This window comes from Siniperca chuatsi, linkage group LG10 (assembly GCF_020085105.1).
Source record: "Siniperca chuatsi isolate FFG_IHB_CAS linkage group LG10, ASM2008510v1, whole genome shotgun sequence".
Taxonomy (NCBI): domain Eukaryota; kingdom Metazoa; phylum Chordata; class Actinopteri; order Centrarchiformes; family Sinipercidae; genus Siniperca; species Siniperca chuatsi.
In genome coordinates, this window is record NC_058051.1 from 1,848,774 (window position 1) to 1,872,178 (window position 23,405).

General features: G+C 43.3%; 3 protein-coding genes across 8 annotated transcripts; 2 read left to right on the forward strand and 1 right to left on the reverse strand.

The window, feature by feature from the left end:
* Positions 1 to 1,560, forward strand: LOC122883440 (trace amine-associated receptor 13c-like). 3 transcript variants are annotated; one of them, XM_044212149.1, is made up of 2 exons: positions 1 to 230; positions 456 to 1,560. In XM_044212149.1, exons 1-2 carry the CDS (start codon positions 55 to 57, stop codon positions 1,264 to 1,266), a joined length of 987 nt encoding a protein of 328 aa, XP_044068084.1. In that variant the 5' UTR covers positions 1 to 54; the 3' UTR covers positions 1,267 to 1,560. The 3 variants fall into 3 exon arrangements, with proteins under 3 accessions (XP_044068084.1, XP_044068085.1, XP_044068086.1); XM_044212150.1 differs by having other exon boundaries at positions 1 to 204; XM_044212151.1 differs by having other exon boundaries at positions 1 to 141.
* LOC122883439 (trace amine-associated receptor 13c-like) lies at positions 240 to 23,405 on the forward strand. 4 transcript variants are annotated; one of them, XM_044212148.1, is made up of 2 exons: positions 240 to 399; positions 22,249 to 23,405. In XM_044212148.1, the coding sequence occupies exon 2, from the start codon at positions 22,255 to 22,257 to the stop codon at positions 23,113 to 23,115; it is 861 nt and encodes a 286-aa protein (XP_044068083.1). In that variant the 5' UTR covers positions 240 to 399; positions 22,249 to 22,254; the 3' UTR covers positions 23,116 to 23,405. The 4 variants fall into 4 exon arrangements, with proteins under 4 accessions (XP_044068083.1, XP_044068080.1, XP_044068081.1 ...); XM_044212145.1 differs by lacking the exon at positions 240 to 399 and adding an exon at positions 21,806 to 22,088 and having other exon boundaries at positions 22,305 to 23,405; XM_044212146.1 differs by lacking the exon at positions 240 to 399 and adding an exon at positions 21,818 to 22,062 and having other exon boundaries at positions 22,305 to 23,405.
* On the reverse strand, positions 16,018 to 17,683 carry LOC122883437 (trace amine-associated receptor 13c-like). Its single transcript, XM_044212140.1, has 2 exons — positions 17,336 to 17,683; positions 16,018 to 17,118 (listed from the first exon to the last, which is right to left on the reverse strand). The coding sequence occupies exons 1-2, from the start codon at positions 17,674 to 17,676 to the stop codon at positions 16,308 to 16,310; spliced, it is 1,152 nt and encodes a 383-aa protein (XP_044068075.1). The 5' UTR covers positions 17,677 to 17,683; the 3' UTR covers positions 16,018 to 16,307.

Genomic DNA, 23,405 nt, shown 5'->3' on the forward strand with positions numbered 1-23,405 from the left:
AGAACGTTGCTTAGAAAGCTGTTCAGCAGCTTCTCCTCTCCTCCTCTCTCTCTGATGATGCAGACCCTGGAGGGAGATGAACTCTGTTTTCCACAGCTCCTCAACACCTCCTGCAAGAAGCACATACGCCCTCACTCTGAGGCAATGCTCATTTACATTCTGCTGTCCTCCATCTCTCTGCTCACTGTGGCTCTCAACCTGCTGGTCATCATCTCCATCTCCCACTTCAGGCAGAGATAAATGTCTTAGCATTGATAGTATTTTGTTGTAGTGAGATCTGAGCATTACATCCTGGTGGTTTGATGAGACTTTTGTTTATAATCAGTGCTCAAGCAGCCACATTTACTATATAGATACTGGAGTTTCATTGCTGCTTTTATAAAACAACTACTTCTATTGGTGATAATGCTGTTGGTGTTTGTAACATTCACAGTGATGTTATTCTCTCACTCCAGGCAGCTCCACACCCCCACCAACCTCATCCTCCTCTCGCTGGCTGTCTCAGACTTCCTCGTGGGCCTCCTTGTGATGCCGTTTCAAATCCTCCTAACAGTGCCCTGCTGGCTCCTGGGTGACCTGGTGTGTGTTCTGTATTATTTTGTACCCTTTATCACTATCTGCGCCTCAGTGGTAAACATGGTGCTCATATCGGTCGACCGCTATGTGGCTATCTGTGACCCTCTGCACTACCCCACCAAAATCACTCAAAAGAGAGTTCAGATCTGCATTTTCCTGTGTTGGGGTTACTCTGTTTTCTACAGCGTTGTGCTTTTATATGATAACCTGAAACAACCAGGCATGTACAGGTCCTGCTATGGAGAATGTGTGATTACCATAATAGGAGCTGTTGATCTTGTTTTAGGCTTTGTGATTCCCATCACTGCCATCATCACCCTGTATGTGAGAGTGTTTGTGGTGGCTGTGTCTCAAGCTCGTGCCATGCGCTCCCACAATGCAGCAGTCGCATTGAAACGTTCAGCAACTATAACTGCTAAGAAATCTGAGATGAAAGCAGCCAGGACTCTTGGTGTCATTGTTGTTGTGTTTCTCATGTGTTACTGTCCATATTACTGTGTCTCTCTCTCAGGCTACAACCTCATGATCGGTTCGTCAAGTGAGGTCTTTATGCTTTTTCTGGTATTTTTTAACTCCTGTCTAAACCCTGTGATCTACGCCTTTTTCTACCCCTGGTTTAGAAAATCTGTTAGACTCATTGTTACACTTGAGATACTGCAGCCTCACTCCTGTCAGGCCAACATACTGTAGAGAGAAACTGTGGAGTGACTGACACGAGACTCATGAGCTTCTTATCTTCTATTAATGTTGTACGTATATATATAAATTGATGTTAGTATCTTTGTTGTATCTTTCTTCATTGCAATTCATGGACAGACTGTACTCCAGTTATTGATTCTGTGATCAGGAGAATCTCTCTCTGTCTGCTACAGAAAGGTCTTTGAATAATCAATCATAATGATGATCAAAATCACCACAATGAAAGGAAACACATTTATTTTCCAATATTCCAATGTCAATAAAGTCAAACTTAACCAGAATTTACTCCACGTTTGTTTTATATTTTTGCACAAACACACCTCTGGGATTCTTCTGCCTTTTATTGCTGGCAGAGATTATCAGTAAACTGTGCAACAGTTTCATATGAACACTTAGTGTTTTGTGTGTGTGTGTGTGTGTGGTTAAAATACATTTTGAAAATCATGTGGGTAAACCCACTTGTTGTATAATGAGGAGGAAGATGGCAGTTGTGTTAAATACAACTAACAATTTTAAAATTAACATAAATGTCCCTCATATTTAAGCATGAGAAACGTCTCAACTTATTATTCTTATTATATGTAAGTGAAATGAAATGATTAAGTAAGGTGTTTGCATGGTATACTGTACTGTATATACAGCAGTTTGAGCTACATTAGACCTATTAATATAATACAAATAATCTGTCTTCAGCCGGGGATTACTCTGCAGAAACAGTAAAGAGAGCAATTGTGTTTCCTCCTAAACATATCTAACAGTGCAAATTAATAGTATATAGGCTAAACATATTTTGGTGGTGGTAATGTTGCTGAGCAGACAGCACTTTGTGCAGCATGACTTCATCACAGACATCAAGGTAACCAAATAGATTTATAGGTGCTGAAGTCAGGACCAAGCCGCTATATGTACTTGTTTATGCTCCAGACAACTGAAATCTAACTACAAACACTTCAAGACAGTCTGGCTTAATGATTCCAGTACTGATGCCACACCATCACTACAGTCAGGGCCTGATTAACCCAACATGGGGCCCTAGAGCAGAAATGAGCTGTGGGCCCCTGTTTGTGGTGATATTGTAAAACACAAATGTATTCAACAATACGTACAGTGTATATTTTGACACAGGCCCATCTACAATACAGATATGCCTCATTTACACTGCATAGTATGGCACGGCTTGACTTGACTCGACTCGCTTGGAGCTGATCTTTTGGTTTCCATTAGCAAAAGTTGTGGATACTACCTGGTACCTGGTACTTTTTTAGTATACTACAAGGCTTCAATGGTTCCTTTACTCATTCACTCTTACTTGACACAGATTTTAAATAATGGCAGCCCACAAAACCACGCCATGGTCAGTTGACAAAGTGCAGACATTCCTCTGTTTGGTTGAGGATGAAAGGATCCAGCAAGAACTGGATGGAGAGGGTCTACCAAGAAGTCTCTCAACTGTTGGCCGTACAAGTTTACCAAAGGACATTCCAACAGTGTAGGGAAGAGTTAAAAAAACTTAAGAGTGATTACAGAACTGTCAAGGACTGCAACGGTCGGAGTGGTTAGACCACATGGACGCAATATATGGCTATAAACAAGCGAACAATGGGAGGGAGAGTGGCGCTAACGCTAACTCTGTACTCTAGCTACTGAAAAGCTCACTTCTAACAACCAAGCTCATTTTACTCTTAAACTTGTGTAACATCCACATGGCGATGACAACTGCTTATGGAGCACTGGTGAGCTAGTTAGCTAGTTCAGTTTACTAGAGTTGTTGATACTATTTCGTATTGTGTTGTTAGGGGTGTCACGATTCTTCAAATCTACAATTTGATTTCAAGTGGGAACAAACTGTACACACCAAAACAAAAAGAAGAGTCACTAGATGGGAGAAGGGTACTTTACAACAACAGCTTGAGTTTCCTCACCTGTAAAAAACCACCAAGGTTAGAATTTCTAATGATGATGTCCTGGCATATTTGTGGTGTTGCCTAAGGTGTCGTAGCAAATTCTACAAGTGTAGCGCATTTACATAACTCACGATGAAGACAAAATGTTGCTACATGTTGCCAAATGTTCCCTGTGACTTCAGGGAAGCAGGAGGATTTTCCAGTTCTGTTGTTTCTCCGAAGGTCAAAATCGAAAGCTCATTTTGATCAATTTTGGATTTAGAATTACACATGTGACACCCCTATGTGTTGCAGTAGTTTGTGTATTTAACAAGTCATTTGTATAACCTTTCTGTTCAAGATTCCGTTTCAATATGCGAGGAGGGATCAATAATGACCCCTTCCCTTAGCGATGGCAATTCTCCTGACGAGTTTCCCATTTCAGCAGCAACATCAATACCAGAACCAGCACCAGCACTGACAACCTCCAGTGCCAACACAGCATGGTACATTGGTTGTTCTCAGACTTGCTTCCACAGTGCGATGGCCAATGTCTTCTTTAGAGGTGCACACCAGGCTAAGTTTGTGTCCTGTCTCTCCATCACTGGATGCAGTTTGTTGCACACGTACATTAATGTTTCTTCGGACAATCTGATGTTCTGCACCCATTGAGTGTTTGTGAAGCTGGGAACATTCACATCCAATGGCGTTGGAAGTAGGAAGGCCAAGGGGCCATTGGCCCTCGCAGTTTTCCCCCCTGTCCCACATTCTTCAACACTGAGCAATACAACAGTAACTGTAAAAAGACTTTTCAATCATTCCCATCCATTATAAGACATTAGTTAAAATAAAGCAGGCAAAGAAAACAGGAAGAATATTTCAATTTCACAGTTTAAATTTAATACTTCAAGAAGCTGCTTCAAAATGCTACAGTGTACATGCTGCCTTCAGTTTAGTTCATGACATACATGAAATAATCAATAACTCACCAAACAACTTGCCATCTTTGACACCATCAGCTCCGCCTCTCCTGTCACACCCGTCATCAGTTACCTCAAACTACTCTGCCCCACTTGCTGGACAGCCTGAACCAGTGCAAGAAAATAATTACTTGATAATTATGAAGCTGTCTACAACAGGAAATCATTGTCACAATTGGCATTTTTATTTTGGCATGTGTTTTACATCGGATGCCCTTCCTGACACAACCCTCTGCATTTATCCAGACTTGGGACTGGCACAAGAAGACACTGGTTTGTGCCCCCTTGCAGTTGCATTCTGATGAAGCTGTCTACAACACTTTGGATGAAATAATCCGAATCTGGGGAGACACAGAAGCATGCAAAATAGCACCAAGGCTACAGCATTGATGACACAATTGAGGGTTTTCCTTGGATTGAAAGTGTCTCTCAAACTGTTTTCTTCTGCTGAAGACAGAAATATGACTTAACTTTATTAGGCCTACTTAACAGTTCAGCGTTGGTGATATGCCCCAGTTTGAGTGGAAATTTGAACTTTACAAATGCCATTAGGCTAACTTTACTTTTTCTTTGCAATATGTTGTGAACTAAGTTAATAGGCTATAGAATTTAATTAAATATATTAGTATACTAAATTGTATCTAAGCAGCTTCTTATGCTTTGGAAAACACTAATCCCTTTGAAATGTTCCAATCTGGTTGTCATCAGCACCACAGCACTGAGACACCCCTTCTCAAAGTCACTAATGACCTTTTAATGAATGCCGACGCACGCATGTGTTCAATTCTTGTGCTGCTGGACTTAAGTGCTGCCTTTGACACAATTGATCATGACATTCTTCTAGATAGACTGAGGCACTGGGTGGGCATATCTGGCACTGCACTAAACTGGTTCTCATCTGTGTCAGCATTAATAACTTCATGTCATCCTTTTCCCAAATCAATTATGGTGTGCCTCAAGGTTCAGTTCTGGGATCAATACTGTTCTCCTTATATATGCTCCCCTTGATGTCATCCGCAGACATGGGATTTCATTTCATTGTTATGCAGACTCCTGAGAAATATTTCTGTTTCCTTAGCTGCTAATGCTCCATTATACAGTCTCTAACCATTGCACACCATTGAGTCTGGTTCTGTCCAAGGTTTCTGCCCTCTTAAAAGAAGTTTTTCCTTGCCACTATCGCCAAATGCTTGCTCATGGTGGGATTTGTTGGGTCACTGTAATTAATATTATATAGAGTATGGTCTAGACCTGCTCTATAGGAAAAGTGCAATGAGATAACGTCTGTTATGAATTGGCGCTATATAAATAAAATTTAATTGAATTGAATTCTAACTTTCCATTCATGTCCAAAACCAGCAGCTCTCTCCGTTTTAGATCCGGTGCCAGCTGTTGCTCCACTCAGCTCAATTACCTCCCCCGGAACGTTCTTCTGGGTTTCCTGGTGCTTTCTTTAGCTGCTAATGCTCCATTATAAACCAACTAGTCTCAAACTTTGTTTGTCTGCTGTTTGGTCCTGTACAGGTTGTATACAGGGCTGGACTGGAAAAATGGCCCTGGAGTTTAGGACTCAGACCGAACTCCTCTGTCCTGGACAATCTCACACTGTCATCAATTCTGTTGCAGATGGCAATTTACTAGACATGACTCTCGCCACCTAGCTGGGGCTCAGCCAGGAACCCTTGATGAAGTCTATCAACACCAACACCCTCTATGGTCGTCTCTTCTACAAAGTCACCCACCGCTCCACTCCTCCTGGGCATGTCAGGTGACCATTTTGAAAAAAACTCACCTTTCACCTGATAAACACACCACAACAACCTGTCTTTTAGGGTTACCCTTGACGTGGTGACATAATCCACATATAGGCTGGGCTTTGGGAAACAATTTTGTAGGGCTGCCCCCTAATAGTCAACAAAACTGTTAGTCGATGAGAAGAGTCTTAGTCGACCATGTTATAATCAGGTAGTAGCAGGCAGAAAAAACTCAAACTCCATTCAGGGACTGCGCCTTGTCACCAGGACAAAACTATCGGGGGATTGTTGCAACACAGACATTTTCTCTTGTAACTCAGAAAGTCACTTACCGGCGCACTGCTGCTAACTGCACTAGCTGCCATTAGCTAGTTACCAAACTTAGTAATCATTAGCTGACTCTACACAGACTGGGAGCTTGGTGAACCAGGGGAGTGTTAGTGTTTGTTTACACCGCTAGCACAGGAGGAGGTTTTCAGGCCCGGGGTGGGGGACCCAGCGGGAGATGTTGCCGGCGGGTGGGGCCGGGAATGAGCAACAGAACCAGAGCAGGGAAAGCGGGCAACGGAAGACGGCTCAGCAGCCTCCCAGTGAACACGGCCTCCGAGACCGACGGATTCCAGTTTGACGACAGGGAATACAGGTGATTTATAGTGGCTCCAACCAGGATTTTGACCCCAGGGAAGAGGAAGATGCGGCAGGGACAGGAGAGGCATGATGTGGCAGAGGAGCGAGTTTGTAGCGAGTTAATTTGTAAGTAACATTATACGCTATCCACCGTATTGATAAGTCCACTAGTATCTGTTTTTGTGGAGTAGGAAGTAATTTATTCCCATGTTTTGAACAACAAGCCTTGTGTGATGTTATACTGTGTTGAAATAAATTGAAATGTTTTGTCTCCTTGCTGGTTGTTCAGACACATTCAGAATCATTACCGCTTTGCCGTTAGCAAGGGGCAGCTCGCTTTGTGCGTAGTATGATCTGCAGCGTGCACTTACCTTGTGGAGCACGCAGATTCAAAGAAAACGTTTGTACTTTTGAAAGTCAATTTTAAGGAATTTGATGACTAAGTCTAACCAAGTGCACATACAGTAAATAGCGATTCCTGAGTAATGGGCTACAGACTGAGTTGTTAAGTACCCAGAGGCAAATTAAAGGTGAAAGGCATTAATAACAGAATGTGTGTGTGTGTGTGTGTGTGTGGAACTGCTTACTGCCACAACACAAAGGACTCTGTGTGTAATGTACAATAAAAGAGATGTTTTCCAAAGTGAAACAAACACTGATATATGTAGAGATGGGTTTGTGCATGTTATTCTATTAATTTGAGTTGACCAAAATGTCCTCACTGAAACTGTCTCCTTTGCTAGTCAATGATGAAGACTACATTTTCAAAAGAAAGAAATTGCATGTTCAAGTAAATTGACTTGTTTCAAAAATGTGTCCGGTTACAGGAAAGAAGTTACTGGAAGAGAAGTGTGACTGTTTCAAACGTAGATGTTTTGAATGTTTTGAATGCCTTGCTATCTTATAATTCTGTAATTGTGCTGCTGCCTGTCTTGGCCAGGACACTCTTGAAAAAGAGATTATTAATATCCATAAGTCTTTTACTCCTGGTTAAATAAACTTTTTTTTAAAAACATCCAAGTGCACTGGCACCGACAAAACAAAGCCAGGATTGAGGGGATGCTGGCCTCACGATCCTGCGCAGGGAAGAGCGGTGGCTGGTAACCCCAGGAGCACTGGAAGGGCGAGAGACCAGTGTCTGAACTGGGGAGGGTGTAATGGGTGTACTCAATCCAGAGGAGTTGCTTGGACCGGGAGGAGAGGTTGTGAGAAGTGAGACAGTGCAGAGCCATCTCCATTTCCTGGTTCATACGCTCGGTCTGTCCATTGGATTGGGGATGGAAACCAGCAGACAGGTTGACACTGGCTCCCAGGGGCCTGCAAAACTGTAGAAATGAGAGGTGAACTGCAGCCCCCAGTCAGCGACAATGTCACTGAGGAGGCCATGCAGGTGAAAAACATGATATAAAAATGATCTCAGCATGACCTCCTTTATCGGACGGTGACTTGGGCAAGGGAATAAACTGAGCAGCTTTGGAAAACCGATCCACAACAGGAAGAATGACGAAATCTAGTGAAATGTAGGACCAAAGAAGATGTGGAACAGGCAGGAGCTGAAGGAGGGCGGAAGGAGCCTGCTGGCATTCTTATGCTGCGAGCAGACTCAGCAAGTGGCGACAAATTCCCTAGTGTCCTTCTCCATGAACGACCACTAGAAGCGTTGCTGCAGAAGAGCTAGGGTGCGTCTCACCTTGCATCAGAACTTACTGAAACTGGTGGGATAGGTTGCTGGTTTGACTTGCTTGGAACCTGGCCGGTGGGAGAGGAAGAAATCAAAACATTTAAAGAACAATGGCCACCTGGCTTGATGAGAATTCAGCCATTTGGCTGCTCAGATGTATTCCAGGTTCTTGTGATGAGTTTAGACCACAGACGGCTGGTCCGCCCCCTCCAACCAGTGCCTCCATTCCTCCTTGACTGCCTCCTTGACTGCCAACAGTTCCCGGTTCCCAACGTCATAGTTTATCTCAGCAGGGGATAGCTAGCGGGAGAAGAAGGCACGCGGGTGAAGCTTTTGGTCTTCAGCAGACCTCTGAGACAGGACTGCCCCAACCCTGGAATCTGACATGTCCACCTCCACTACAAACTGGCGAGAAGGATCTGGGAAGGTGAGAATAGGAGCATACGTAAAATGTGACTTTAACTCACCATAAGCCTTCACAGGTTCTGGTGTGGTCCATCTGGATACTTCAAGAGCAAACCCAGGAATGATACCTCTGAAAAATTGGTCTTAAGGGACTTATTCGGGCAGCCTGATAATAAGGAATTGCAATAGTCCAACCTAGAAGGAACAAATGCATGGACGAGTTTTTCTGCATTATTTTGAGACAGGATGTGCCTGATTTTTGCACTTTTGCATAGGCCAAAGAAGGCAGTTGTTGAAGTTTGTTTCATGTGAGAGTTAAACGATAAATCCTGATCAAAGATAACTCAGAGGTTCATTACGGTGGTGCTGGAGGCCCCGGCAATGCCATCTAGAGTAACTATATCTTTAGATAATGTGTCTCTGAGGTGTTTGGGGCCAAGTACAATAACTTCTGTTTTGTCAGAGTTTAACATCAGCTTAGAAAATATAGTGGCCCCCTGCAGAAGATTGAAGGTAGAAGATATGAGTGGCAGTGGGTACCTGTTTTTGATGATGATGTTGTTGAGACCCCTGTAGGAAAAACCCAGCTTCGGAGACCAAAAGAGGAAATGATGTCCGCAGCAAGGGAGTCGTTAATATAATCTTCTGCCTTGGTCTCCGTAGCGGACAAAGAGAAGAGGGGGGAAAGGAACCCGCTAGGCGGCTGATGGCACAGCCATAGGGATGGTGCGGAGGTGGGTGGCACTCCAGAGAGGTCTGGAAACTCAGAGGGGAAAGAGAGACTAGGAGTGGATGATAGGGCTAGTAGTCTTTAGTTCAAGCAATTTATGATATTAACACTCCCCTGGTTCACCAAGCTCCCAGTCTGTGTAGAGTCAGCTAATGATTACTAAGTTTGGTAACTAGCTAATGGCAGCTAGTGCAGTTAGCAGCAGTGCGCCGGTAAGTGACTTTCTGAGTTACAAGAGAAAATGTCTGTGTTGCAACAATCCCCCGATAGTTTTGTCCTGGTGACAAGGCGCAGCCCCCGAATGGAGTTTGAGGGTTGTTTTTTCTGCCTGCAACTACACGATTAATGAAAACGTGATCAACTAAGACTGTTTTCATTGACTAACGGTTTAGTCGACTATTAGGGGGCAGCCCTACAAAATTGTTTCCCAAAGCCCAGCCTATATGTGGATTATGTCACCACGCCAAGGGTAACCCTAAATGACAGGTTGTTGTGGTGTGTTTATCAGGTGAAAGGTGAGTTTTTTCAAAATGGTCACCTGACATGCCCAAGCGGAGTGGAGCGGTGGGTGACTGTGCAGAAGAGACGACCATAGAGGGCGTTGGTGTTGATAGACTTCATCAAGGGTTCCTGGCTGAGCCCCAGCTAGGTGGCGAGAGTCATGTCCAGTAAATTGCCGTCTGCACCAGAATTGATGAGAACTGAGACAGTGTTAGATTGTCCAGGACAGAGGGGTTCGGAGTGGAGCATGGGCCGAGCTGGCAAATCGGAGTTCATGGTTCGATTCACCAGCACCTTCTGGATTACTGGTAAACCATGGAAGAAACAAAATGGCTGGTCTGGCAGTACAGGCATGTATCACTGTTGCTCTGCCATGGAAAGCCGGGTCGGACCAAGCTGCATTGGTTCCAGAGCATCAGTAGAGGCTCTCAAAGCAGGCTCTGGAGAGGTTGCTGGGGAACAGAATGGCTGGTGAGGCGGCCCTCTGGGAGACAGGGCTTTCTCCCTTCTTTGCTCCCGGAAATGGTGGTCATTACGGATGATGAGGGCGATGAGAGCATCCAGATCTGCAGGAAGATCCTGAACTCATCTCATCTTTAATCGGAAAGTCCATTGTAAAAAGCATCAAAGAAGGGAGTGTTCCACTTACTCTGTGCCACTACAATGTGAAACTTGATGGAATAATTGGCCACAGTATTTCCTCCTTGAACTAGGTTGAAAAGGCCCAGAGACACTTTTATTCTGGGAGTGGAATAATCAAACACCTTTCGTAACTGGAAAACGATTTTACAGAGGAACAGACAGGGTGATGATGTCAGCCACTCAGGATTTCTCCATGTGAAAGGAAGAGGGCTGGAGATCGAAGATGAAGGAACATTGGACGAGAAAGGGCCGGCAAGCACCAGGAGACCCAGAAGAACGTTCCGGGGGAGGAAGTTGAGCTGAGTGGAGCAACAGCTGGCACCGGATATGAAATAGAGAGCTGCTGGTTTTGGTCATGAATGGAAAGTTAGAGACTAGTTGATGTATAATGGAGCATTAGCAGCTGAGGAGCCATAAGGAGATATTTTTCTCAGGAGTTGGTGGAGAGCAAACCAGAGCTAAGAGACTGAATATTAGAATTACAATTATCAGTTGGACACTGTTTCTGTTTTGTTACTGTTTCTCTGTGTCTGCTGGATGTGCAAATATTAACTTAAAAGGTGACAATATGTCAGTGAGGACTTTAGAATAAAATCAAATAGATCTTTATTGTCATTGTGCTCAGAACAATGAAAAACTGCAGCTCTTCAGGAGTGTGCAGCATAAAAGTTCAATAATAATAATGAAAGCAAATAAGAGCAAATAAAAATAAAGGCAGACTATATAAACACACAAGCATTGAAAACGAGACAAAGTGACCTAAAAGTACAAATGTGGTTAGGTAGCAGCATGCAGGTACAATGTCATAGCAAAGTGTGTATTGCATAACGAATGTGTGTGAGTGTGAGTGTGTGTGTGTGTGGATGGGTGGGTGGGTGGGTTGGTGGGGTTATTGCTCACAGGAGTTTACAGCTTATTTCTGCTGCTTACAAGTGGTTATTGCAGGTTTAAGGGGGATCCTGGATTATTACCTGTTTTTTCTAGAGTGTCATTTCCGGTGCATTGTATGGCTTAGCTGGACTTGACTCGCTTTTGGTACCAGGTGCATTTCTCAATGTGATCAAGGGCGCCGGATTCATTTCAGAAGTGTGGGAGCCAAAAAGTTTGTGAGTGTGTGTGTCTGTGTGTGTAGCGGTAGATCGAATGGAGACTTGACATGAACAAGTACAAATTCACACGATATGTCAAAACGTGTGTGTTGACTGGTTGGTTCCCAAATAGGTTTTGCCAAGGGGCGCCAGCAAGTGTCCAACTATGAAACCGTCATTTCACTTAGAAATTAAGTTGCAGCAGCACATCAGCTGGTCCACTCTCATAAAGAATTTAATAATAATAATAATAATAAACTTTGTTTTGTAAAGTGCTCTATAAATAAAGTGCAGAGTTCTTCACAGAGAGAGAAAAAATACCACAGTGAATGATAAAATACACAAAATCCGATAAAATAAACAGACAGCTCAGGTAAAATCAGGATATGCTTTCCGATAAAAATGCATTTTGAGAAGAGACTTAAAAGAAGACACTGACTCAGACAACCTAATTTCATGGGGCAAGTTGTTCCAGAGCCTCGAGATCCTGATGGCAAAAGCTCTGTCCCCCTTAGTTTTCATCCTGGACTCAGGAAGAGACAGAAGACCCCTGCCTGAAGATCTCAAACTATGTGAATGTTCATGAGGGATTACAAGGTCTAAAATGTAGTCTGGAGCCAGGACATGAAGAACCTTAAAAGTAATCAATAAGATCTTAAAATCAGGTGTGATGTGATTGTACCTCTTGGTCCTGGTTAACAGCCTAGCAGCTGAGTTCTGTACAGTCTGCAGTCGTTTCAAAGTTTTTGGATTAAACAAGTGAACAGACTGTTACAATAATCAAGGCGTGAGGAGATAAAAGCATGCACAACAGTTTCTGCACCACTAAACTTTCTAATAGATCAGATTTTTGCAATATTTCTGAGATGATAAAAACATGATTGGACAAGCTTAGTGATAAGTTGCTCAAAACATAAATTGTTATCAAACAGGACACCAAGATTTCTTGCAACAGGCTTGATATGTTGTGACAGGTAGCCAGTAGATGGCAGTATTTGTTTAGTGATGTGTTGGGCCCAATAACAAGGATTTCTGGTTGATTTGAGTTGAGCTGAAGACAATTTATCAACATCTAGTTTTTTATGTCAGACAGGCAGTCCTGCAGAGAACTCAGCGTACTGAGGTCAGTGGGCTTGACAGGGAGGTACAACTGCGTGTCATCCGCATAACAATGAAATGAAATCCCATGTCTGCGGATGACATCAAGGGGAGCATATATAAGGAGAACAGTATTGGTTCCAGAACTGAACCTTGAGGCACACCATAATTGATTTGGGAAAAGGATGACATGAAGTTATTAATGCTGACACAGATGAGAACCAGTTTATTGCAGTGCCAGATATGCCCACCCAGTGCCTCAGTCTATCTAGAAGAATGTCATGATCAATTGTGTCAAAGGCAGCACTTAAGTCCAGCAGCACAAGAATTGAACACATGCGTGCGTCTGCATTCATTATTCATTCACTGGTTCAGGCTGTCCAGCAAGTGGGGCAGAGTGGTTTGAGGTAACTGATGATGGGTGTGACAGAAGAGGCGGAGCTGATGGTGTTATAGATGGCAAGTCGTTTTGGTGAGTTATTGATTATTTCATGTATGTCATGAACTAAACTGAAGGCACCACGTACAATGTTGCACTTTGAAGCAGCTTCTTGAAGTATTAAATTTAAACTGTGATAACAATTTGAATATTCTTCCTGTTTTCTTTGCCTGCTTTATTTTAACTAATGTCTTATAATGGATGGGAATGAATGAAAAGTCTTTTTACAGTTACTGTTGTACTGCTCAGTATTGAAGAATGTGGGACAGGGGGAAAAAGTGCGAGGGCCAATGGCCCCTTGGCCTTTCTACTTCCGGCGCCAGTGGATGTGAATGTTCCCAGCTTCACAAACACTCAGTGGGTGCAGAACATCAGAATATCCGAAGAAACATTAATCTACCTGGGCAACAAACTGCATCCAGTGATGGAGAGACAGGACACAAACTGGTGTGCACCTCTAAAGAAGACATTGGCCATTGCAATGTGGAAGCAAGTCTGAGAACAACCAATGTACCATGCTGCGGTGTTATGTTGGCACTGGAGGTTGTCAGTGCTGGTTCTGGTTCTGGTATTGATGTTGCTGCTGGAACGGGAAACTCATCAGGAGAACTGCCATCGCTAAGGGAAGGGGTCATTATTGAACCCTCCTTGTTTATTGAAACAGAATCTTGAACAGAAAGGTTATACAAATGACTTGTTAAATACACAAACTACTGCAACACATAGAGGTGTCACAAGTGTGATTCTAAATCGAAAATTGATCGAAATGAGCTTGTGATTTCCACCTTCGGAGAAACAACAGAACTGGAAAATCCTCCTGCTTCCCTGAAGTCAACGGTGTGGCAACATTTTGCCGTCATCGTGAGTTATGTAAATGCGCATCGTTGACAGAAAAACTACAGTTTGTAGAATATGCTACACGCGGGTACCATAGCCACCTCAGGCAACACCACAAATATGGCAGGACATTAGAAATTCTAACCTTGGTGGTTTTTTGCAGGCGAGAAAACTCAAGCTGTTGTTGTAAAGTACCCTTCTACCATCTAGTGACTCTTCTTTTTGTTTTTGTGTGTACAGTTTGTTCCCACTTGACTGGTGAAATCAGTTATTGTTATTACATTTTAAATAAATTATTAAAATTTGACCATATGGCCTTAGTATGGTACATTCCAAAGAAATATATATGGCGGTTGTATCACACTTGATACCATGTAGCCTGTCTTTTTAAAGAAGAAGAAATCAAGACTTGATAGTCTAACAATGGCATAGCTGTCAGTGCTGAAATATGTTTTTACCTTCAAGTCAAATCAAATTGTGGATGTGGAGAATCGCGACACCCCTAGCAATACAATATGAAATAGCAACAACAAATAAAATGAGCTTGGTTGTTAGAAGTGAGCTTTTCAGTAGCTAGAGTACAGAGTTAGCGTTAGCGCCACTCTCCCTCCCATTGTTCGCTTGTTTATAGCCATATATTGCGTCCATCTGGTCTGACCACTCCGACCGTTGTAGTCCTTGACAGTTCTGTAATCACTTTTAAGTTTTTTAACTCTTCCCTACACTGTTGGAATGTCCTTTGGTAAACTTGTGCGCCAACAGTTGAGAGACGTCTTGGTAGACCCTCTCCATCCAGTTCTTGCTGGATCCTTTCATCCTCAACCAAACAGAGGAATGTCTGCACTTTGTCAACTGACCATGGCGTGCTTTTGTGGCCTGCCATTATTTAAAATCTGGGTCAAGTGAATAAGAGTGAATGAGTGAAGAAACCATTGAAGCCTTGTAGTATACTAAAAAAGTACCAGGTACCAGGTAGTATCCACAACTTTTGCTAATGGAAACCAAAAGATCAGCTCCAAGCGAGTCGAGTCAAGTCAAGCCGTGCCATACTATGCAGTGGAAATAAGGCATATCTGTATTGTAGATGGGCCTGTGTCAAAATATACACTGTATGTATTGTTGAATACATTTGTGTTTTACAATATCACCACAAACAGGGTGTCATTAGGGGCCCACAGCTCATTTCTGCTCTAGGGCCCCATGTTGGGTTAATCAGGCCCTGACTGTAGTGATGGTGTGGCATCAGTACTGGAATCATTAAGCCAGACTGTCTTGAAGTGTTTGTAGTTAGATTTCAGTTGTCTGGAGCATAAACAAGTACATATAGCGGCTTGGTCCTGACTTCAGCACCTATAAATCTATTTGGTTACCTTGCTGTCTGTGATGAAGTCATGCTGCACAAAGTGCTGTCTGCTCAGCAACATTACCACCACCAAAATATGTTTAGCCTATATACTATTAATTTGCACTGTTAGATATGTTTAGGAGGAAACACAATTGCTCTCTTTACTGTTTCTGCAGAGTAATCCCCGGCTGAAGGCATCTTGATTGTCTCTGCCCAAGATATTTCATTAACCAGTTTCCAACTCTGTCAGATGACCTCGTGTATTATCTGCATTATTATCTCCTCTCTGCCTCAGTGGTCTCAATGTGGTTTTTGTTTACTCCAACCTCTACTGATGCCCTTACAGACAGATTATTTGTATTATATTAATAGATGTAATGTTGCTCAAACTCTGTATATACAGTACAGTAAACAGTAAGAAAGTTTCTAATTCTTAAATATGAGGGACATTTATATTAATGTTAAAATTGTGAGTTTTATTTAACACAACTGCCATCTTTCTTCTCATTAAACAACAAGTCGGTTTACCCACATGATTTTCAAAATGTATTTTAAACACACACACACACACACACACACACACACACACACACACACACACACACACACACAAAACACTAAGTGTTCATATGAAACTGTTGCCCAGTTTACTGATAATCTCTGCCGGCAATAAAAGGCAGAAGAATCCCAGAGGTGTGTTTGTACAAAAATATGAAACAAACGTGGAGTAAATTCTGGTTAAGTTTGACTTTATTGACATTGGAATATTGGAAAATAAATGTGTTTCCTTTCATTGTGGTGATTTTGATCATCATTGTGATTGATTATTCAAAGACCTTTCTGTAGCAGACAGAGAGAGACTGTCCTGATCACAGAATCAATAACTGGAGTACAGTCTGCCCTTGAACTGCAATGAAGAAAGATACAACAAAGATAATAACATCATTTTATATATATACGTACAACATTAATAGAAGATAAGAAGCTCATGAGTCTCGTGTCAGTCACTCCACAGTTTCTCTCTACAGTATGTTGGCCTGACAGGAGTGAGGCTGCAGTATCTCAAGAGTAACAATGAGTCTAACAGATTTTCTAAACCAGGGGTAGAAAAAGGCGTAGATCACAGGGTTTAGACAGGAGTTAAAAAATACCAGAAAAATCATAAAGACTTCAGTTGAAGAACCGATCATGAGGTTGTAGCCTGAGAGAGAGACACAGTAATATGGACAGTAACACATGAGAAACACAACAACAATGACACCAAGAGTCCTGGCTGCTTTCATCTCAGATTTCTTAGCAGTTACAGTTGCTGAACGCTGCAATGTGACTGCTGCATTGTGGGAGCGCATGGCACGAGCTTGAGACACAGCCACCACAAACACTCTCACATACAGGGTGATGATGGCAGTGATGGGAATCACCAAGCCTAAAACAAGATCAACAACTCCTATTATGGTAATCACACATTCTCCATAGCAGGACCTGTACATGCCTGGTTGTTTCAGGTTATCATATAAAAGCACAACACTACAGAAAACAGAGTAACCCCAACACAGGAAAATGCAGATCTGAACTCTCTTTTGAGTGATTTTGGTGGGGTAGTGCAGAGGGTCACAGATAGCCACATAGCGGTCGACCGATATGAGCACCATGTTTACCACTGAGGCGCAGATAGTGATAAAGGGTACAAAATAATACAGAACACACACCAGGTCACCCAGGAGCCAGCAGGGCTCTGTTAGGAGGATTTGAAACGGCATCACAAGGAGGCCCACGAGGAAGTCTGAGACAGCCAGAGAGAGGAGGAGGAGGTTGGTGGGGGTGTGGAGCTGCCTGGAGTGAGAGAATAACATCACTGTGAATGTTACAAACACCAACAGCATTATCACCAATAGAAGTAGTTGTTTTATAAAAGCAGCAATGAAACTCCAGTATCTATATAGTAAATGTGGCTGCTTGAGCACTGATGAAGTCTCATCAAACCACCAGGATGTAATGCTCAGATCTCACTACAACAAAATACTATCAATGCTAAAACATTTATCTCTGCCTGAAGTGGGAGATGGAGATGATGACCAGCAGGTTGAGAGCCGCAGTGAGCAGAGAGATGGAGGACAGCAGAATGTAAATGAGCATTGCCTCAGAGTGAGGGCGTATGTGCTTCTTGCAGGAGGTGTTGAGGAGCTGTGGAAAACAGAGTTCATCTCCCTCCAGGGTCTGCATCATCAGAGAGAGAGGAGGAGAGGAGAAGCTGCTGAACAGCTTTCTCAGCAAAGTTCTGTGTCGTACAGCTGCTTTATCCCTCTCCTCATTGCCCCTTCTCCCTCCCCTCCTTTCTGTCAGTCTCTCTCTTGGACACTGATCTTCCTCCTGCCTCACTCTATGCGTCATACTCCGCATCGGCATCATCATCACTCTCTGGTGTAACAGGCAGCGTTTGTTTTGTTTTGGCTGATGCATGGACTCTAGTGACAACAGCATCAGTTATAGCCTTTGGAACGAGATCGTGTAAAAAATGTCTCTAAGATTGTTCTTAAAAGACCAGCAGAATAAACAGGAGTATCCTATACCATTACACATTGAACTGAAGCTGCACTAATCAATATTTTTTATTGCTGTCAAGCAATAAAAAAACTTAATCGCACATTTTGCTGTGATTAATCGCAATAAATCACTTTTTTCTTCTTAATATTGGAGCTTTCAATAATGGATATTAAAATGTAAAATCACAGAATTAATGTAGAATCAATCATCGGAAGTATATTTAAATTCAAATACTATTGTTTTATAGCATCTTTTTAACTTTGAACACAGATTCTCTACTGTGAACTACAGATTTTCAATAAAACCATCAAGATATTTGCGCTTACATGCACAAATATAAATGATTAAAGACTCTGATTCACTCATGGAAGACACACACAGAGAGAGAGTTCAAATGGACCCCTTTTCCCTTGCCAAAATTTTGCCTAACACTGGAACATTATTTAGCCCCATTCCTGACAAGATAACATGACATGGGTCAGTCACAGCGCTCTCATCAACCTTGTTTTTGGCAGCAGCAGGTGAGGGTGTAGCACAAAATTCTGGGTCCTATATATAAGCAGTCTCTGTGGGCCCCCTTCTTCTCTTGATCCATGTGTCTGATGCATCTTTTGAAACATTTTTACAAATAATTGAGCCAACAACTGTACAATTTGAATCTGTAGTGGTCATTAGGGTAGTCACTAATGAACTGTTCATACCACATTTAAACAAGTAATAACAGTCTGTGATATGTGCTTAAGGCTGCAAATCTCACCACATTTCAACCCTCTTTTCTCAACATACTGTAGCCTACAATTACTGTGTGATGCTTTTACTGTGGTTAAATGAGATTTGTTTGGAGTATCATGCTGAAGAGAACATTATTTTCTTCATTTTCGAAAGAGATTTTTTTAAAGATCAAATCTTGTTTTTATAATGAATTCAATCTGACCAGTCCTACTCCAGCGTGGTATCCACTTTATTCCACTCCAGCGGGATTCCCCGTCTCTGTAGCCTGCATACCTGTCTGCTCTGGCTGTAATCTAATAAATATACATCGGTTTCCATAACGGTGTCTCCTGCCTCTCTGTCCGTAACAGAAGGTCGGACCTATACCGAAGGATTACAGCCCAAGCTCCATGGACCCTGTTCAAGAGCGGGTGGATTCTCTCCAGCGATACTCTCCACCAATCCACACTTCCGCACCACCGGTTATGCCATGCCCAGGGCCAGACTGGCGCCCCTTCTTTGGCTCGACGGAGGACTGCAACAGCATCCTTTGGCTGTATCCATTGGCACTGGAAAAGCAGCCCACAGTTCCCAATCCATACCGGGGCACCTGCCTGGCACTAGGTGGTCCTCGCAGTCATCAGATTGCACTCCGGTCTGCCAGTCATCAGTCGACACTCTGGCCTGCAAATCATCAGCCTGCACCCCCGCACGCCAGTCATCAGCCTGCACCCCGGCCCGCCAGTCATCAGTCTACTAACCAGCTGCTCGCCTGCACCGCTGCAGGACTCCCTGCTGGAACACAGCAGCTCCCAGTTCCCGGACTCCCTGCTGGTTCGCAGAAGCTCTCAGTTCCCGGACTCCTTGCTAGATCGCAGCAGCTCCCCATTCGCGGACTCCCTGCTGGATTGCGAACCATCTGCTAGACTCCCTAACCATCTGAACCAGACTCCCTGCTGGATCGCAGCAGCTCCCAGTTCTCGGACTCCCTGCTGAATCGCAGCAGCTCCCAGTTCCCAGACTTCCTGCTGGTTCGCAGAAGCTCTCAGTTTCCGGACTCTTTGCTGGATCGCAGCAGCTCCCCATTTGCGGACTCCCTGCTGGATCGCAGCTGCTCCCAGCTCCGCACCTGCCCAACCCCCAGGCTGTCCGCCCGGATCAACCTGCTCCCCATGGAAGAGGATGACCACCATGTCGGCGGGGTTCTTGGGGGTAATGTCACGGATACGCCAGGCTCCACCATCAGTTAATCATACACACCTGCTCCCTATAACACCACTCCATCCTACTCCACCATGTTCCCCACTCCGTCCTACTCCAGCGTGGTATCCACTTCATTCCACTCCAGCGGGATTCCCTGTCTCCGTAGCCTGCATACCTGTCTGCTCTGGCTGTAATCTAATAAACATACATCTGTTTCCATATCTGTGTCTCCTGCCTCTCTGTCCATAACAAATATATGTTTTAAATTAAATTGTCTTGTCAGCCAGTCCATTTCTTGTCAGCACCCAATCAGATCTACTTTGGCCCTGAGGGCTGCAGTTACTCTGACCAATGAACAAAAAACAATTGGATCGCCCTCTTCTCAACCATGTGATCTAGGGTTTATGGTTAAGAGATTAGCTGGAACACAGAAACACAAGGACAGTGTTACAACTCAACTTGAGTGATTGTTAGATCTTAATGCATCAGAGCCAATCCACACTTCTACCTGCACTTCTAAAAAATTAACTAACAGTCATATTAATAATAAAGTTGCACAATATTCAGTACAATCTTTATAGAACTTGGTCAGACTTGTTTATCTATGTTTTGAGCAGCACAGCAGTTTTTTGGCGATTGGATCTTCTTGTGGTTTCCTACAAGCCACTGCTAACTTGAATTCAAACACAAGAAAAGTTGTTCCTCTACATTTCAATCTGGACTTTGGACAGAAGTTAGGCTGCCCCTACTGATCAGAGTGAAGTGGTCAATGTCCACATCTATTATCATGCTTAACTTTGACTTTGTTGAAACCTTATTACTACTATATTGTAAAGGCAGATTGTCATGAAATGAGTTCAGCACAATGAACCCATCACCTTTCCTCTGACACCACCCTCACGACAAACATTATATATGAACTTATACTGTATATAAATATTTTAGCCTCACTACTGGTAAGGCTCTGAATGCACCAAAATCATCTGTCTGTTGGGAGGTGGCGGTAGCTAAAGAGTAAGAGCAGATCCTCCATGTGTCCATGAGTAAGACCCTGGACCCAAACTTTCCCATGGGATAGGCCGGGTCCTTCCATGGCCTTGGTGTTTCAGTGTGTGTGTCTGCCTCCACTGTTGGTGGGTTATGAAGTTGCGAGTGGGAGACTGACATCTGAACTCTGATCAATATTCGTTCCAACCTTAATAAGCTATTTGCATTATTTCACCTGTATTTTCCTCAAACAGAAATGTGAGTAAAATGAGTGAAAATGTGACAGTCAAGAATCAGGATTTAGATGCAGTGCTCATATTTGCCTATAATATACATTTAAAAAAGGTGCTCTAATTCCTGTTGATGCCAGTAGGGGGCAGAGACCTTCTGTGCTGCCTGGACCATGGACGCCTGAGCTACCTGTCATTCTGATGGTAGCAGCTACACTGTTTTGCATACCCGCAGTTCCCAGTTTTTGTTGAAACTGTTTGTAATATTTAGTCCGCTCCAATTATATCAATGAGGGTAGACTAAAATATCAGAAACTGCTCTCAGTATAAAGCAGGGGACAGCGTTTGGCCGTAAGGGGGCCAGGCCCATCCAAATGATTCACTGTTTCTTACTTTAAATAACAACCCCCTCCCCGCCTAATTACAAAAAACTACCATAACCGCACTGTATGACCAGCCAATCAGTTAGTTTACAAGCTTGACCTTGTAGTTATGTAGAGGTGTCATGTGGGTACACAGCCCCCGAAGGGTCATGGTGGACATGTTTCTTCTGAACTACTTTTGCATTCGCTACGACAGAAAGGAGAGATGATGTGACACTTTGCATGATGCATTTATTCCCCATTGCTGCTCTGTCTGGCTGTGCAGGGTGAAGCTGTGGCTGTGGATATGGTTATTGATCGGGCAACTACTCTTTACTGCTTCTATTAACAGTAGCCAAGAAAGCATCGTCATTCCACACAGGATTCAACCTGCGGTACTTGTATTAGATATGACAGATGCACCCGCAACGCATAGAGTGAGGCAGGAGGAAGATCAGTGTCCAAGAGAGAGACTGACAGACAGGAGGGGAGGGAGAAGGGGGAATGAGGAGAGGGATAAAGCAGCTGTACGACACAGAACTTTGCTGAGAAAGCTGTTCAGCAGCTTCTCCTCTCCTCCTCTCTCTCTGATGATGCAGACCCTGGAGGGAGATGAACTCTGTTTTCCACAGCTCCTCAACACCTCCTGCAAGAAGCACATACGCCCTCACTCTGAGGCAATGCTCATTTACATTCTGCTGTCCTCCATCTCGCTGCTCACTGTGGCTCTCAACCTGCTGGTCATCATCTCCATCTCCCACTTCAGGCAGAGATAAATGTTTTAGCATTGATAGTATTTTGTTGTAGTGAGATCTGAGCATTACATCCTGGTGGTTTGAAGAGACTTTTGTTTATAATCAGTGCTCAAGCAGCCACATTTACTATATAGATATTGGAGTTTCATTGCAAAACAACTACTTCTATTGGTGATAATGCTGTTGGTGTTTGTAACATTCACAGTGATGTTATTCTCTCACTCCAGGCAGCTCCACACCCCCACCAACCTCCTCCTCCTCTCTCTGGCTGTCTCAGACTTCCTCGTGGGCCTCCTTGTGATGCCGTTTCAAATCCTCCAAACAGAGCCCTGCTGGCTCCTGGGTGACCTGGTGTGTGTTCTGTATTATTTTGTACCCTTTATCACTATCTGCGCCTCAGTGGTAAACATGGTGCTCATATCGGTCGACCGCTATGTGGCTATCTGTGACCCTCTGCACTACCCCACCAAAATCACTCAAAAGAGAGTTCAGATCTGCATTTTCCTGTGTTGGGGTTACTCTATTTTCTACAACATTGTGCTTTTATATGATAACCTGAAACAACCAGGCATGTACAGGTCCTGCTATGGAGAATGTGTGATTACCATAATAGGAGCTGTTGATCTTGTTTTAAGCTTTGTGATTCCCATCACTGCCATCATCACCCTGTATGTGAGAGTGTTTGTGGTGGCTGTGTCTCAAGCTCGTGCCATGCGCTCCCACAATGCAGCAGTCGCATTGAAACGTTCAGCAACTGTAACTGCTAAGAAATCTGAGATGAAAGCAGCCAGGACTCTTGGTGTCGTTGTTGTTGTGTTTCTCATGTGTTACTGTCCATTTTACTGTGTCTCTCTCACAGGCTACAACCTCGTGACCGGTTCTTCAAGTGAGGTCTTTATGCTTTTTCTGATATTTTGTAACTCTTGTCTAAACCCTGTGATCTACGCCTTTTTCTACCCCTGGTTTAGAAAATCTGTTAGACTCATTGTTACTCTTGAGATACTGCAGCCTCACTCCTGTCAGGCCAACATACTGTAGAAAGAAACTGTGGAGTGATTGACACGAGACTCATGAGCTTCTTATCTTCTATTAATGTTGTACGTATATATATAAAATGATGTTATTATCTTTGTTGTATCTTTCTTCATTGCAATTCATAGACAGACTGTACTCCAGTTATTGATTCTGTGATCAGGACAGTCTCTCTCTGTCTGCTACAGAAAGGTCTTTGAATAATCAATCACAATGATGATCAAAATCACCACAATGAAAGGAAACACATATATTTTCCAATATTCCAATGTCAATAAAGTCAAACTTAACCAGAA

Bases quoted from the DNA above. Each gene is read 5' to 3' on its own strand.
- LOC122883440 (XM_044212149.1), top strand. From the start codon at position 55: ATGATGCAGACCCTGGAGGGAGATGAACTCTGTTTTCCACAGCTCCTC. The intron at 231-455 runs GCAGAGATAAAT...CTCTCACTCCAG, and splicing joins ATCTCCATCTCCCACTTCAG to GCAGCTCCACACCCCCACCA.
- LOC122883437 (XM_044212140.1), bottom strand. From the start codon at position 17,676: ATGACGCATAGAGTGAGGCAGGAGGAAGATCAGTGTCCAAGAGAGAGA. The intron at 17,119-17,335 runs GCAGAGATAAAT...CTCTCACTCCAG, and splicing joins ATCTCCATCTCCCACTTCAG to GCAGCTCCACACCCCCACCA.
- LOC122883439 (XM_044212145.1), top strand. From the start codon at position 21,913: ATGATGCAGACCCTGGAGGGAGATGAACTCTGTTTTCCACAGCTCCTC. The intron at 22,089-22,304 runs GCAGAGATAAAT...CTCTCACTCCAG, and splicing joins ATCTCCATCTCCCACTTCAG to GCAGCTCCACACCCCCACCA.